The sequence below is a fragment of the Pipra filicauda genome, unplaced genomic scaffold (assembly GCF_003945595.2).
Source record: "Pipra filicauda isolate LSUMZ 115617 unplaced genomic scaffold, ASM394559v2 scaffold10_size6260569_pilon, whole genome shotgun sequence".
NCBI lineage: Eukaryota > Metazoa > Chordata > Aves > Passeriformes > Pipridae > Pipra > Pipra filicauda.
In genome coordinates, this window is record NW_024103541.1 from 5,235,697 (window position 1) to 5,252,890 (window position 17,194).

The 17,194-nt window shown below is 35.7% G+C and overlaps 1 protein-coding gene across 3 annotated transcripts in view; it reads right to left on the minus strand.

The window, feature by feature from the left end:
- The window catches only part of DPP10 (dipeptidyl peptidase like 10), a 477,295-nt gene that overhangs the window by 115,189 nt on the left and 344,912 nt on the right, over window positions 1–17,194 (minus strand). For all 3 annotated transcript variants that reach the window (XM_039382111.1, XM_027723612.2, XM_039382115.1), the window contains exon 5: window positions 11,577–11,651. In XM_039382111.1, the coding sequence (XP_039238045.1) occupies window positions 11,577–11,651 (75 nt within the window). The remainder of the gene's footprint in view (window positions 1–11,576; window positions 11,652–17,194) is intronic.

Below are 17,194 nucleotides of genomic sequence, written 5' to 3' on the forward strand. Positions count from 1 at the left end.
GGTATCTAAATGGATAAATAAATAAGTAATCAAGGGCTATAACAGCTTATGTTACTAATTGATACAGCATGAAAGCCAGAATAGCTTTGCCACATGTAAACCTCTCCCAGGCTAATCTCATCATAGGTACAGACTCTTCCTACTAACCCTCCTCCAAGGTAAGTTTAGAAAAAGGTGAGGTTTTTTGCAAGAAAGAACCATATGAAGTCATAAATCCTCCATCAGAACTTGAATGGGAGTTTGAGCTGTTGAGCAGACTTTGTTAGATCTCAGTTTCAGACACAGCCATCCCCAGGGGAAAGTACAGAGACAAGGAATTATGATAGGAAAGGCTGAGATTCAGATGTGCATCAGTTACTTATTCTCTCTACTCTTGTGAGCCCAGCCATCACAGGTAGCGAAGATCACAGAAGGATGCAAAGGCCACATTCACCTTCTAATTCCTCTTTGAACATAAATCCCAATGGGAGAAAAGCTGATGTGAGTAGGAGTGGCACCAAACCAAATCCAGCTCTCCTCGAGGGAGGAGAAGCAGAGGAATAAACTTGCTGACACTCCCCTATGCAGCCTCTTAATCTTAAAACATGTTAAACACAGCATGTTCATATACATGTCATCTAAAACAACAAAGGAAAGCTCATAAACAAAACCATGGACAGATGAAGTTGACAGTGACAAGAACTTGAATCAATTTTTGTCTCAGCATCCACAAAAGCAGCTGAAGGTCACATTCAGGAAGTTTCCACTGGAGGAAAACACAGTTTTAAAATATCTTGAAGATAATGAAGATGGCAATTAGAACCACTATAAGCTGACAGTGCACCAGGGCCAAGTGAATTGCACTCAAAATGCTACAGAAAATAACAATGACAGAAGCAAGCTGTCAGAAATCTCTGTTACGACTGTCCCTAAAGAGAGAGAGCACCATGAGAAGCAAGATGACTAATGTTCATAAAGGTGTAAACAACCTACAGATCTAAAGGCCAACTCAAAGCACAGACAAACTGCTGAAAACATTGATAAATCTATCCTCTACAAGATCCTGCTGAAAATCTCTGTTCCTTGTTCATCATCCACCTGGCTGATGCTGTCACACTACAGAGATGACTTTATTACATTTGTGTGATAGGTGGGCAAGGGATGATCCAAAAGCCCATTTTAAAGACAATGGAAAAAGTTCCATTGACTTTAATAGCATTTTCATCAAGTTCAGAAGTGATAAGCACTTTAGGAGCCTGCTAGATAACGGCTGCTGCTTAAATATAATGGTATTTCCTTCACAGTGAAAGTGAAAGATTGTGGAAGAAAATTAAATTCTGATGTGCTTGGACTGGTTCTCTGAAATGCGCCAAGCAGCTCTGGAGCTCCAGGGGCACAAAATATCTTCCAGCTTCAAGATCCTTTTTGTACATGCATTTGGGTAGAGTAGATATTCTCTGTGGGACAGTTTTTAAACATGTTTACTCATGTTTGGACCGCTGCTACAGGTTGTCCTTACCACAGGTACTACACTTGAACTTATCTTTGGAGCAATCAATATTTTCCAAAAAGGTGTCAGGATTTTAAGATTTCAACCTCCTTTTTTTCTGGTTACGAAAACAAGCAAACAAAAACCAAAGCAGCTAACACTTTCCCTGCTCCCCCTCAAGAAATTTGAGTAAATGCACAGTACAAAAATTCTCTCCTTCAAGACTAAAAACATATATTAAGACTGTTACAGTCACATTTTTAGATTGTGCATTAAAATTCTTCAGACCCGGAACTTGGAATTTAGAATTAAAAAGAAGCTGCAAGTCTTTCCCACTGATCTGATTTTTTTTAAGTCACTACTTCTTTCCAACTTGTCTATTTTAAGCAAAATTTAATTATTATTCAATGTGCACTACTGATAGAACTATGCAGAATAACTAAAAAGCATTCATTTTCCCCCCTCTCACATTTTAGAGTAATCGGTTTCAAACAGGTTAGCCAGCCTGTTTGACTATTTAATCATAACAAAAAGTGATTGTGAACCTTCAGTCAAAGTTTACATTTTCCTTTCATCTGATTTTCCTCATTTTTGCAGCACGGAAACAATTCAGAACTTCTTCCTACCAAACATGACCACTGCAGTGAGAACTGTACCCATTCATGTATCTGTAGAGGAAAAAGATGAAATTTCTAATACACTCAAAGGTATGGAAACATTTGGAAATAAGAATCTAAGTGAACATAAAAAAAAAGTTAAAACTATTGAAAATGTTTTAAGGAATATTTGGCACCTTACGAAACTGGACATTTGGGTAGACATTTGCTGTTTGTTCTCCTTCTTGGGAACAGTTCCAAAAAAATCAAAGTTTTTTTTTTAATCTTTGGAATCTTTATCACAAGGGGGAATACTGCTCATGTGATCATACTTACTCACACACTCAACCAAGTTGAGAGGATTTCAGGAAGTCATCAGCTGAACTTCCTGCACAAAGCAGTATCAACACTGAATCCAGACCAGGTGTCCGATGGCTTGCTCCAACCAGGTCCTGAAAGTGCCTCTCTGGGCAAAGTCTAATTATGCTTGATTGCATTTTACCAGTGAAATAAGATCTGCAGATAAAGTTTTGGAGTTTTGGTTTCAAGGTAGCATCACTGGCAGACTTCAGTCAACAGATGTATGACAAAAAGGATAAGACTGGAGAAGTATTAACCCTTTCTGTTTGCACGTTGTGTTGTTATTTACTGATAGGATATTTTAAAACAAATATTTCAATCTATATTTACTTAAATACAAGCATATATATGTATCTTTAAATATATCCTTATATACCATCCCTGCCCCATCCCTGGAAGTGTTCAAGGCCATGCTGGATGGGGTCCTGAGCAACCTATTCTAGTGGAAGGCATCCCTGCCCATAGCAGGGGGTTGGAACAAGATGATCTTTAAGGTTCCTTCCAACCCAAACATTCTATGATTCTATGACACATTAAACATGTGAAAAACATCATGGCTCCTCTACAAAGATATTCAGTTAATTTTTTCTAAAGATATTCGAAACAACAAACTTAAACCACATGCTAGCACATCAGTCAACATTGTGGAATAATTTTGCCTCTCAATTTCTATAATAAGTCAAAACCAAGATACTTTAAAAGATGAGAACTTTAGGCTTCTAGACTGTGCTTCAGCATTCTATTTCATATATGAAATGCATCTGAAAAGATTTTCTAGCAAATGTTGTTGCATTTAGGAAAAAACAAACAAACCAACCAGAAACTCACTAAGTCATCCTTAATTTGTAAATCTAATTCATAACACTGCAGTCAAAGAAAGATGCTAATTGATACTAGTATAAAATTCATGATCACTAACAATATATATTATTTTGGCTGCAAGACTAAAATTCTGAATGTGTGATCAATGACTATTTTAAGATTAAGTGACCATTTGGGATTATATTCATCAATACTAATGGTATCTTATTTAAAAGTTTAATGAGAAAGCTATAATGCATATCACACTTCTCAGTAAGATACATTATTATTGAATTTCAGATAGAGGATATTATGAAAAATGAAATAAAAGCAAAAAAACTCCATTCTTTAAAATGGATTTTCTAAATGTACTGAACACACGAACTGGACTGTAGGCACTTGTTTTAAGTAATTCAATCTTGTTTCTTTTCAGTCCATATAGAAAGAGTATGTCTTTAAGTTAGACCTGCAGATATCCTGATACCTACATCATATAAAACATACATGGCATTTCAGTTAAATGTTATAACACAATGGGTCAGTCAAGTCCATGAAGTGATTTTGCTCCTCAGAAGTCATTTATTCATGGTATTTGATGTGAGCCAGCTCTTGTATTTGAGAAATCAATAAATGTAGCAGCTGAAGTAACAATGATTCATGCTCAGGGTAAAACCTGTCAAAACTGAGAGACGTGTAAAATATTCTTTTAGTCCATATTTTTTTGGTAGCAAGGAAGGGAATTATTATTTCTTGGGAACATGGAACAAAGAATCATTAAAAACAGGTGGGTGTATCAGTTGACTCTAGTTGTTTGTGGTGAACTCTGGCAGATTTCAATCCAAATTAAAGCTCTGTTCAGCTTTTCCAGCCTTTAATAAGGAATGTTAAAGATACAGTCTGTATACAGTACAGACTGTACTGATACAGTCTCCAATTAGGACTCCTAACAGTCCTTGCGTTGTTATTTATTCAGGCTGCCCTTAGTTGTTTTTGTTTTATCAAAACAGCCCCTTATTTTTTTCATTCAGCGTTGCTGAGGGAGACTTATTCTCACATATCTTTGATAAAAATATCATTAGTACCCCATCTTCTACAAAGCCTCAAACATTACACCATATAACTAGCTTTCAGTTGTACACTATTTCTGGTAACAATCATTAGTACACACAAGATATGTGGAATTAAAAAACAAACAAGTAAATACCTTCTAAATACAACTCTTTTCTGTCCATGGGCTGTGATGGACAAACTCTTCACTTACAATGGACATTTCTGGGACATAGCTACATATTATCAATGCACAAGAGAGGAACAGGGATGTCAAAGGGTTGGCAGTTTCACAGCAGAAGCTGGAACTTATACTGTATGAAATAAATCGTTCATGGATAAATGGAGCTGCTGACTTAAATAGTGTAATAATGCCTGTTTCTATAGCATTAGCACAGTGGGATTCCAGTCCCTTTGGATTATTATATGATGTAGGAATACAACCATGCAAAAATCAGAGTTAAAACTGAGTTTCTAAACTGCTGCATCTCAGAAACTCAGCTGGACACCATCTAAGTCCTACTGAAATAACAGTACTCATGCTTGATAAGAATGACAATATTATTGAAAATAAATACTTTTTCTGTCAATAAACATTTTGTTTGAAAAGCTAAATACCCTAGAATCCATTTTTACTGAACAACGGAAAAGTACAATTTTCTTTTCTCAATACTGTCTTTGAACAAGAACTTGAAACATGAATTCTGATTTTTTACCTCTGGCAACTCTGAACAAGGAAAAAAACCCATATTCTATCTACATTAGAATTACTTATTTTGTTTACTTATAAAAAATGAGGTCGAACAGCAATCCTGTAAGCACAAAATGGAACAGAAAAACTCAGTAAGTTATATGAAAAGCAGCAACACCCTGTCTCATGTGGTTTACTATGATTATTTTTTTAACTGCTACACAAGGCTGAACTTGCATATATGAATCAACATAGAAAAAACAGGAAGTGGATAAATATGGACAGGTATGTGACACGATAGTTACTATATCAGAATTTAAAAAAAACAGTGGAAGCACCCAAACAGTACTCCAGTTTCTCACCTTTCTAGTTCAGAATTTATTTTAAATGATGTAACTGTGACAGTTCAAACCCTGTTCTGTTGGCAACCACAGTAAAATCCTGGCAGCGCACAGTCCCAAAATCCCACCACAAACACACCAAAATTTCATACACAATAATGCATATAGAAAGATAAATAATGCATAGGATATGCAGCTTTCCAGGTGTAACTTCGAATAAGTAGTAAGGTAGTAATCTGTCTGATGAACTGAATGCAAGGACTTCCAGGACTGCAACTCAACAGAGATGAAATGTGAAGTCTGTTTATCAGACAAATGCTAAACAAACATCAGTGTCCACGATTCTCAGCATGAAATAAGCTCTTTCTATTTTCCCCATCTTCTATTTATGGGGACTGGTGGTTATTATGTTTTGCCAATAATTTAGATAAAATCCTGCATAGAAGTGGGATACTGTGTTCACATGAATAGTCACTCCTATGGGATAATCCATTATAGTATGTAGTGGCACAAAATTCATTTTACCAGGTTTTACTACAAAGTACATCATCTCCTCAGGCAAAGACCTTGGCTTTTTATATCTTTAAAATGCCTTGCATATCTGAGGAGCTATAAAAAATAAAGTCAAGTATATGTAAAAGATGAGTAGTATGCCAAGGTAACCTACAGCCCAGCTGTTATGTTACCACATTCTAATCTGACCATCTAAAACTTCAACTCAAAGTAAAACAACAGCCTTTAAAAGGGGGAAATTTGAGCAGCCTGCTTCCATGAATTGCTCAACAGCTGACCTTTTGAGCACCCAATCTTGTCATACCTAAGAGAGGAATAAAATATGTCACAAAAACATATTTGCAAGAAATAACTTCACATTTTGGGGGTGTAACTCATTTTAAATTCCCTTCTTTTTTTTTTTCCCTCTCACTACACTAAAGCTGCTAAAAAATGGTTATTTGTGTTCTTGACAACAGATAAAGATAAATGGGAAAGTCATGTCTGGATCAGACTTCAATTTACGATCCCATAAGATCAGGAGTATACACATGCATGTTTGCCTCTGGACTCATCTCAGAATGAACAAATGAAAGATTACCCTGAGGACCCACAGAAATACACATGAAAAACAGGTTTATCTAAAGCAGCATGCATTTATAGAGGAAACAGTTGATAGCATGAATTTTGTATCAGATCTTTACTTCATAGACAGACCTACATAAAATACTGTTGGTTTAAAAAGTCTTTTGTTATTCTTTTGTATGAAATAATCTTGGTGAGAAAATATTGTTTCATCTTCGCCATTTAAGTCTCCAACCCTCAGCTGGTACTCCAGATAATGCTCCTCAAAGCCAGACTTTCATAAGCGCTGCATATACTATCCTGTTGAAAACATCTGCACACATTAAAACCAGTGTCATGATAATACGACATAATACCAGGTGATTGATGTCTTTATCCTTTAACTTTTGCTGAACAAAAATTCAATAATGAATTTCACTGACCGAGAGGTTTACTGACAATTGGACATTTAGTTTCCACCTAATTGGTAGAGAGATAATCTCCTATTGCAGAACAGATAATCATAATTTAAGACTTCATTGAATTTTGCCCCTCATGGATTCTTCTAATCTGCAGACAAACTCCTGAAGATCCCTTCAGTGCACTCGAGTAAGCCAGTACCACAAGCAAGCTCTAAAAGCTTGATGAGAATGTCACTTGTTGCTGTTTGTCCTTTACTTGCTGTAGACTGTGGTCAGTACTCCCTATCATTACCCTCTAAAAATAGCCATTACAGCAGCAAAGTGATTAGCACACAGCAGAGAAGTAACTTGGGGTTTCTTTGCTTTAAACACTATATTGGACTCTCATTTTTACTTCAATACATTAAACTAAAAATACTCAGATACGCTTTTGAAATATTTTTCACTCCTACTGAATGAGTGATGGTAAGATCTAAAATTATTTTTCTCCCACCTTTCTGAAAAGGATTTGGGTTCCTCTTCATCCTGATCTTACCATAAGAATTATTAGAAGCTATTTTCATGGTGCATTAAGCTAAATGCATTGTTTCATTAGAACTCTCTAGCTAAAAAAGAGATTACAGTTTGAAGCCCTAATTCAGGGAAAGATTTCCTTTTTTAGACAGTATATAATATGCTTGCACTTCTAAACTAGAGCTGAACTTTAAACTGTGTTTAAGCACATTTCTGAACCAAGAGCTAAAAAACTCTCACATAGTTAATCTTGTTGAATTACTTGAAAACAGAAATGATGCATTATTAATAGAAAAGAGAATAAAGTAGGAAAAAATCTTGAAATTTGGTATTCAAAAGGGATTTGAAAGCAGGGAGAAGGAAAGTACAGTTTGTAGGAAAAAAAAAAACTCACAAAATCACAAGGAAGGGCTATTAAATCAAATGAAGAAAAAGAGGATCTGATCTCATCTACTTCATTTGCTCTTCTGTGGCACATTGTACTCTATAAAGAGCATGGGGAGAAAATGCCCTGGATGTCTGAGCAAAAAACTCACTAATATCTGAATGAAACTTACTTTCATTTCATGTGGAGTCCATGAACAACTTGCAAGGTATAACCTGCTAAGGGACATGGAAAATTCCCAATGGTAAAAGAATTTCAAAGGACATCAGTGCTCACTGTTCTGCAAGTTTCAGCCCCATTCTTTATCACTGATGCAAGAACAGAGTGTCTGATTTCCACTTTCTAATCAAAACATAAATCAGGTTTTGGTAGTTGTGAATAACACCACTAGAAGAGTGAGAAAAATTTTAAATGTCATTTTAACACAGTCCTTATTGAAAGCAACAGTGAAATAACCTTTCCTTTTGAAATCTCAACAGGTTTAGTTACTCTGTCTCTCAGAGAGTCACATTCTTTGCTCACACCTTGACAGTTTTCAAAGGAAAATCAAAAAGATATAGCAGTGCAAAACTGTCCTCTCTCACATACAATATGTATAATAATTTCCCTGGTGCTGTGTTCCCACTGTCCCAGAAGAATCAGGATGGCACAATATTCAGCAAGAATTTCTCAAATTAGATTCTACTTAGTGATCTGTTGCCTTCCAAAATGAGACTTTTTCAGCGATGTTCACCAAATTATGGCAAGCAACAGAAAGAACATTATACACTACACACAGCTGATCCATGGAAGTTTTTCAGAAGTGTGGAGAACTATGGAGTACTGCAGAAAAGAGCACACAGAAAGTACCTCCACAATTGCCACAGCCTTGTGTTACAGCAGAAAACTCCTGATAGTCACAGGGATTATGCCAGCTTGGGTTCTGTGACCTGCTATGATGGAGATGGAGGGAACCTGATGTCTGAAAATCAATTTACACCACCTTGAATTCCTTAGCAGAAGAATTTTCTTCCATATTATTTTTATAGAGCTATACTAAAACAGCTGCTATGCCACATGAAATGCTTTTCTTCCTTCTATTAAGCACAATTTAAATGATTCATTCAATTATTACTTTTGTATTCAAAGATGGCTTATTTTCATGCAGATTTATGTTCCGTTATGCGTAGAGGACATTCTTAATTGTGCTGAAACAACTGCAAATTAAATTAAAGTTTGCCATTCCAAGCATAAAATAGATTAAAGAAAATGCTGACAACAATAAAATAAATATTCAACTATTTAATTTAACTCAACATTTATTTTTAATCCAAACATCAAAATAACCTTGTTTCTAATTACAATTTCATGACAAAATGTCTGAAGAGCATTTGTCTCTATTTTCCTCCAATCTGTTCAGCAGAAACACACTAGCTTATTTATAAAACTGTTGATTAATAAATCTGTTCCAGCTGTATTACTGTATGTTACAAAGAGCACAGTCCGATATATGTAAACAACTATTATAATTTTAACATCCCAAACTCTTGAGAGTCTGCAAAAGCAGAAATCCCATCAAATACACTACAGGGCAATTATAGACCTAAATCTTAACAAAGAAGTGAAAATAAGGGTCAAACATAAGTAGTAAAGTCCAGAGGTCTGTGGCAATCTATAGCAGATGGTGAGATCAATTAAATGCCTACAATAAGTTACATGTGGTTCCTTGAACTGGATATTAATAGAGTCAACCCTGTGTTGTAACACATGACGACAAACAACTCCTCAGTTTCATAAAAAGTTACACTCAAAAGAGGTATGAAGAAGGAATTCAGCCTGATCCTAATGAAACTAATTTAAAACTCTCCAATTACATTATGCTGTTTAGTATTGATTTTAATTTTATAGTCAATAAATTTAATAAATTATAGTTAACAGCTGAGGGAACAAGTAAGGTAGCCAGGTTGATTTCCCTTCAACCCTACTCAGTAAGTCTGTCTCTGACTGACAAAGAAAAAATTGAGAAGGCCCAAGAAGTATGAACACTAACTTAACCCTTCGTGTTATTTGGAAGCATTAGTTATGAAAAAATATAAAGGCTTCCCAAGGCATTGCATACCTTTTCTCCAACAAATTTAGAGCAAACAGAAGTGCCTTACCAGCCTAAGAAATATCCCAAGAAACAGAAAATTTGGAAGAAAAAAAGGTTTTTTACCAAATATTCACAATAATATTTTTTTTGCAACTTCTGAATGAATTGGCTCACACGATTTTTGTTTATTTTTCCTTTCACCTTAAGCAACACATTTTTCTCAGGAGCTAAGAGACTTCAGTGGTATTATTTACATCTGAGTGACAACATCCAGCTATTACAAATTTTAGCACCATCACCAGCACTTCTAGAAGACACAAAAACCACAGTATGTGTCTGGTTTGAAAGCCATGAGCCCCGCTGAAGTAGTCAAGAGTAAGCAACACAAGCCTCATTTAAAGCCATGAGGATTACCACCACAAACTGCTTGTTTGCCTGCTCATTTCTCATTATAATTACTTCTTGTCAATATGCATGAGCAAAGTAAATGGCCAGACGGAAAACATAAATGCTGCAAACCTCTTTCCTCTATGTAACTCGACTGCAAAAGGATGGAAAAATTTCTTTTTTGCAACAAAATCAAAAATGAAATATAGAAAGGGAGTTCTACTGCAAAGGGAGGGAAAGATCCAGCAAGTATTGAGAGCTATTTGCATGTCAATGGACCATCTTTGTTGTGGGGCAGGGGTTCATCCCTGATGCCAACTAATTTAGATTTAATAAAGTATGATCGATACTTTCATGCTTTCCTTATCTATCTATATCAGCTATATATGCTACTGCTCAGAAAATCTCAAACAAAAAAAAACCAAACACTCAAATTAAAGTTTCAATAGAACAAATGAGGAATTTAAGCAATTATGAGGGATTATTAAACTCTTTCACAAAATAAGAACCAATCAAAAGGGGAAACAGCAAGAAGCAAGTTTACTTCAGACAGGAATCAAATTGGAGCTCTTTATCACAAAAACAGTGAACTAAACAACAGCAGCTCTTTCCTAATGATATATACATACTGTAAAAAGAGCTTCATCTGGAATTCCCTAAAATTGATACATGAAAACCCTGCTTGAATACAAGTAATAATGCAAAGTGAACAAATCACTTTACAACATCTTTAGAACAAACAAAACAACCCAACTTGTTTGAATAATCACTGAGTCCACCAAGCCAGAACCATTCATTCATGAAAAACAGTTCATATTTTAATAGCACTTTTTTATACAAACATCAATATGCAGAGAAGAAATTCATAAAACTAATTTTTTTGCGTGTTCAAAGATTTATTTTAGAAAACGCTACATGGTATTTTTGATCAGAACTCTTTTTGACAACATAATAGCCTATAAAATCTCTAAATACCATAAGAAACAAAGAATATACTTCATTATATAGACTTTCAGACTATCAGGCTTCAGACTACTGAAGCCAACAATAAAACTTTCATGACATGAATCAGTCTAGATTTATTTTTTTTAGTATAGTCCATAAATGACCTGTACAGCTGCTTAAAACAGAAGAAACATCAAAAGATGGGCTTTCACATAAACAGCAAACAGAGCAGTTTAAGTGTCATGAAAGCTCTACTGCAAAAACCAGCAAGGCCCTTCAGAGGAACCATGGCAATTTACCTCCCCTGAGAACCTTGCAATACTTCCCCACATACTCGAATACAAACTTCCCCATCATTGCATCAAAAGGTTTTGGGAAGAGAAATCTAGTACATAAATCCTATTATATTATGTGGGATCACAGATGAAACACAGAAAACAATGGTTTCAGAGTTTTAATTTAGAGGCTTTTTGATTAATAATAGTTGACTTACCTGTTTAACATCATAAGCAAGAAGAACAAATCTTAAGTCTGGTGAAACAGAGTATCTTGATGCTTTGAATGTTACCTGCAATGAAGTAACAATAAAAGTGAATTTGCTATAGGAAATTTTTTTCCCAAATTGTCTTACAACTCACTTAAGACTTTCCCACTCATAAGACAGATTTGGTGTAGAACACTGATGTAATTTTTACAAAAGAAGGACTCAAATAATTCTTAGCCTGATTAGCTGGTATCACTACAGTGGCAACAGATGAATCTGGCTTCAACACTAAATACTAATTAAGAAGCTGATGAGTTTTTTATCATTACTACAAGCAGTAAGCTCAAGGATAACAACTATAACCAATTCATTTATAGAGGATGAAAGCAGACACTTTGGTTGGTATGTACTTCAGGAATGACTATAAGAGAGATTCATAACTAGGTTAAGACTTAACACACAAGAAAAGGAATAGGTGCGCAACATGTCCCTATTGCTTTTCTTTTAACACCAAATACATAAACATTTTGCAAGACAACTTGCACTAAAGCAAAAATCTTTCTTATAAGAAAAAAAGTTCTTAGCAGAAAGCAAAGTGAAACATAAGCTAGCACTATAAAACTAATAATGCTTTACATCTACCCTGGACTACATGACACCCAATTGAATTCAAGGCTGTAATTTAATCAAGGGGTAATGCTGTTGTCAGAAATAATTTAATGCATCTAATGCATGAGAAAGATAAGAATGTGCTTTAAAGGGCACTGAAGGAAATAATTTTAAATTAATCTCAAGACATCTATTTGCAGAAGGAAAGAAAAAGGGAGATGTGAAAAATCCAGATAAGAATTGAAAAAGTAGGACAGAAAAAAATAACTGAACCACAAAGGTGCAAGATGAAAACAAATAAATGAATAGCTATGCAGAACAACTTCTATCCACTATTCAAAGGAAGGCTTTCCCTTATTTTATTTCTTAAGCATTTGTTCTGCTTAATCTAATCCCACAGCTAAACCAATGAATTCAATGGGGGTTTAAGGTACCCAAAGCAGAAGTCACAAACTAATACATTCAGAGTAGCTAAGGAGTAATTTACAACAACAACAAAATCTTCCAATCAAGTGAAAAGATGCTACATTTTGATATGCAGATTAAACTCAGACTCCCAGGTATTGGGATCAAACTATCCAAAGACATCAAAGGGAAAAAATTAGTTTTGAAGATAAACGGTATTAGTTTGATGCAGCAGTGTAACAGTATCAGAAGTCAGAAGACAAATCTGCAGACTTGAGGAAAGCAGATGGAAAAAAAAAAACAACCAAACCTCAGAGTTGACCATCTTTAAGCATAAACTGTGTTAATGCTAATCTATGAATAACATTCCCTTTTCTTGGCACTTCACTGAAAACATTTTTAGACATGAAATTTCTCCTCTTTCTAGCAGTATATTAATTATTGCCCCCCCCACCTCAGTTTTCAGCAGTATATAACCCAGGCAACTTCCCAAATTCATTCTCAGGGCATGCAGTGCTTACCATTTTATACATTTAGTAAGAATCTTCGGTCCCTGATTATGCCACCTTACAAGTAATGAGGTACTTCATGCAGACAGCTGAGTAGCTCAGCTGTAAGCTGTTGGCAGTTTGAGGCAACACCAGTAAGAACAACTTGCATATTATATTCTATATCCAAGTATAGAGTGTTGTGGGTTTGGGATTTAAAATCATTTGAATCCTACTGAAGATGACCTTGCTCATTCAGCTGGCACTCACCTGCAGAATTCTGCTTGCCTCTGGAAATGTCTCAGACACATGATGTACATGCAATGCCAAAAGATGTAATTTTTTTAATTGAAGATAATTGTTTTGGCAAAATAGTTTTCTTTTTGTTGGTATAATGTTTTTTCCTTGGTAGAAGGAGTATAAAGCTGTTTCATACTTTTCAATATTTTACTTCAGAAATAAGAAACAAAAACTGACCAGCAGAAATCACGTACTCATTCCCAAACTTGATGGCAATGCTGATTTCTTTACATTATTATAAAAACATAATTAGCTCATTTAAGTTGGATTTAAAATCAAGCCTTTAATGAAATAGATGTTTAATTCTAGTAGAATTGCAAGAGATTTAAGTAACTTAAAGTCACTTAAAGGGATTAAAATTTTCTTTAGAGTTCTGGCATTGGGGTTGTTTTTTGGTAAGGACAAGCTCAATTTTGGCAATTAATTCAGAAACTGCCTTCTCATATTCACAGAAGAAGCCCTTCTAGATTAGCAGTAGGAAATAAAGAAAAATCACCTGACTCCTTCTTCCTGCCTAACATGGTAAGTAAGCTCAGGATCTGTGAGTGACTAAAACAAAAGACATTTCACTTTTTCCCCACAACCATGTCTAAGGTATTTCATCAACCAAAAGATGCCTTACTCTACGACTGAGGAGACTAGATCAATTGGTGATGAGTTTAAAAGGAAACCTCAGTCCCTGCTGTAGGAGGTGAGATCTATGCCACTCAAGCTCCTGGGAGATTATCTATTGAGACATTCACTATAGGGATTAGATATATTTATTAATTAAAAAGAAGTCTGTGAAGACTCTGACCCCAAGGGTTTGTTCTCTTCTCAGGAGAACATATTTTTGAGTTTGAAAGAAAGTGTTGGGAAAATATCATATTGGAAACCCATTGAGAATTAAAAAACTTCTAGTGTCTTATTGTCAAAAATCTGGAGGATGGTTGTTATGTTACTGTGTCTGTGTATCCACAATCTCTCAAGCTTCTTGCTTTGTCAGGAGCTATTGAGCCTTCATTCAGGAAGACAGACGTAAATACTGCCCCTTACTATGCCTCTATGGTTTAGCACACCAGGGCACTGGGGGGTAATTCAACACTGTGCTGTCCTGTGCACTCCATACCTACCCTTATCCCTTTCCAAACCACAACAAGAGGCAAGGCACAACACAAGAAGAAAGGGAAGGTAATTTCCTTATTTTCCTCTAGCTTTACCTAACCACATCAAGACTTGAAATCCCTGTGAAAACCATCAGCTCTATGCAATTAGAAAACATTTTGACTAGAGAAATTGCTGTAATCCTTAAATTAGTTACATTTCCAGCTGTTGCATGATTCTGAGCGAAAAAAATGTTTTTAAAACACTTGTACACTGTCTTCCCTGCCTAATTCACAAACCTGCCATCCATTCTTCTTATACCGCTGCAGCTGACATCACTTTTTCAGACATGACTGATCTTATTCTTCACTCAACCAAAACCCCCACAGATTTTATAATTAGGCCTAACCATATGAAACATTGCATTTCTAGGTTTCTTTGAAATACCTCACGTGATAAGAGTTTTAACTCTTCTCCTGACAATGATGCATGATGTGATGATCCCATGGACAAGCAATGACTGCTATTCTCACTGTCAACATAGGTTGCAATGGTAAAATCCAAATGGAGGCAAAAGGACACAGAGCATTTAAACAGACTTTTGCCCTTCACCTTTCCAGCTTCCTTCTTTCATCCACATTCAAATATTGTGAAATCATAGTTTTGCACATAAAGAAGAACTGGCTTTTCTTCCACTTTTCCATATGGACGCTTAAAATGGAACAAATATTCCAATGAACAATATATCCTCAACTTTGATTTCCTATGTCAATATTTTGCATTGATGATTTTTTTTTTCACTTTGCATTTTCTATGGTTTTTGCTGTTAACAGAAATACCAGTTATGGGTGTGTTTAGGAGAAGTTTTAGGCTTGGTTTAGGCTCCACATCCTCAACAAGGACCCCTAAATATCAGCTCCCTTTTATTTCTGCTGTTTTCTTAAAGCCTGGTTCTGAGGTACTGAAGTACTGGCTACTTCCTTCATCTTTCCCCTATTCTTTCACCTACCATAAAATGTTGTTTTTACTATTTTTGTGGATTTTAACTACTATAACATTTACCTCATCAAATATCATTTTACATATCAAAAATACGCTGTAGAGTAGATAGATGGAAGTTACCTGTGATATAGTGTAACCCAGAGTTTTAAGAATGTATTCATAATATGTAAAATACTTTATAATATTCTTTTTCCATAGTTTCAGTAGGATAGCTTTCAGTGAAATAATACATCGCAGTCAAAACTGATTAGAAGAAATTTTCACTGTTGTGGAGCTTATTTGTTGGTTTTGGATTTCGTCCTTTAGTTGTACCCCTCCTCCTGTTTCAGTTTCTTGCGCTTCTGTTTTCCCCAGAGACTTCCATCTTCTACACTCCTATTATTATCCTTCTCCAATTATTGTTTTGTGCTCCCTTTACACATATTTAGGCTGCAAAATTTTTCATTATCCATCTGGGATAAAATATTTCAAGACCTCTGGAATGTTACTTTAAAGCTTGGTGGCAATACTACTACTTAGGAAATTATACATCTCTGTTTCACACACCTACAACTGTATCAGAATTTTACCTTAAGGGTATAGCAGGATCTCCCTGTATTGGAGATCATCAGCATTTACAGGTATTCAGCTCAGCTTATCAGACAGGTATTGACCAAATGAGAACACACAGCAGGAGTCAAGTCAGACAGAATTAGAGTGGCTGCAAGACCAGAAGGCATTTGGCACATCACAGTTCCCTAGGGTGGTACCAGCAATCAAGGGATCAATGGGATTCTCCTTTATTACCACTGCTGTGACTGAAAGGAGATGGACAATGGGGAGCCTTGATGAGAGAGCAGCTGAGAGTGGAGCCCAGCATAATAAGGCTTGTAGCAGTAAAAACAGGGCATCTCTGAGAGAGAGAGTCTGGTTGTAATTAGAAAAACTTATGATAATTGGAATGTTGAAAAACTTGGGTTTCCAAGGTTACATTACTTAATGCACCACTTCTTGTGTCACCTGAGCATTTAACCTAGATCCAAAAATGTTGCAGTGTTAAGTGTTGTAGCTGTTAAGGCTCAGGATTCCCATCCAGTTTAAAAGACAAATGTGCCTTAAAGCATGATCTAAGCTGACCTCTGTGCTATGGATGGGTAGTTCTCAAAAACAGGAACGAAATTCCCAACCCCACCTGAAACTGTAGGACATAAAAATAGACATGAACCAATCTGTGGAGCTCACAGGGGCCTTGCACCATTGCCTTTGTGCTAGAATATAACTTCTAACCATTCAGTCATGCAATTTTTTTCCCTCATGTTCCTCATTAACATTGATATAGTTAGGTCTTAACTGTTTACTATATCAAAGAACAATCTTATCAGGAATATTATTTAGAAAAACCCCACACAGAGCTACTCTAACCTGACAGTTTTGCATTTTGGACATTCTTCACTTGGACAAAAAACAATGGGCATCACCAAGCTACAGTGACTGCAAACCCTTTCATCTGTCAGGCTTTCCCACCTTGATGCACAGTGGGGCACTGCAACAATAAATCCTACCTTACTAAACCCCCCCTACTGAAAAGGATTTGCTGAGGGGGTTATTTAACATTTAAAGGAGCACGGGAGAGTAGAGATATTTTACAATATTCATAACCACCTATTTACAACATGTGTGGGTCATTAAAATGTCTAGTGTTGCAACAATTACTAATATTTATGTGGTTATATAATGTTGTTTAATGTATTTACTATTATT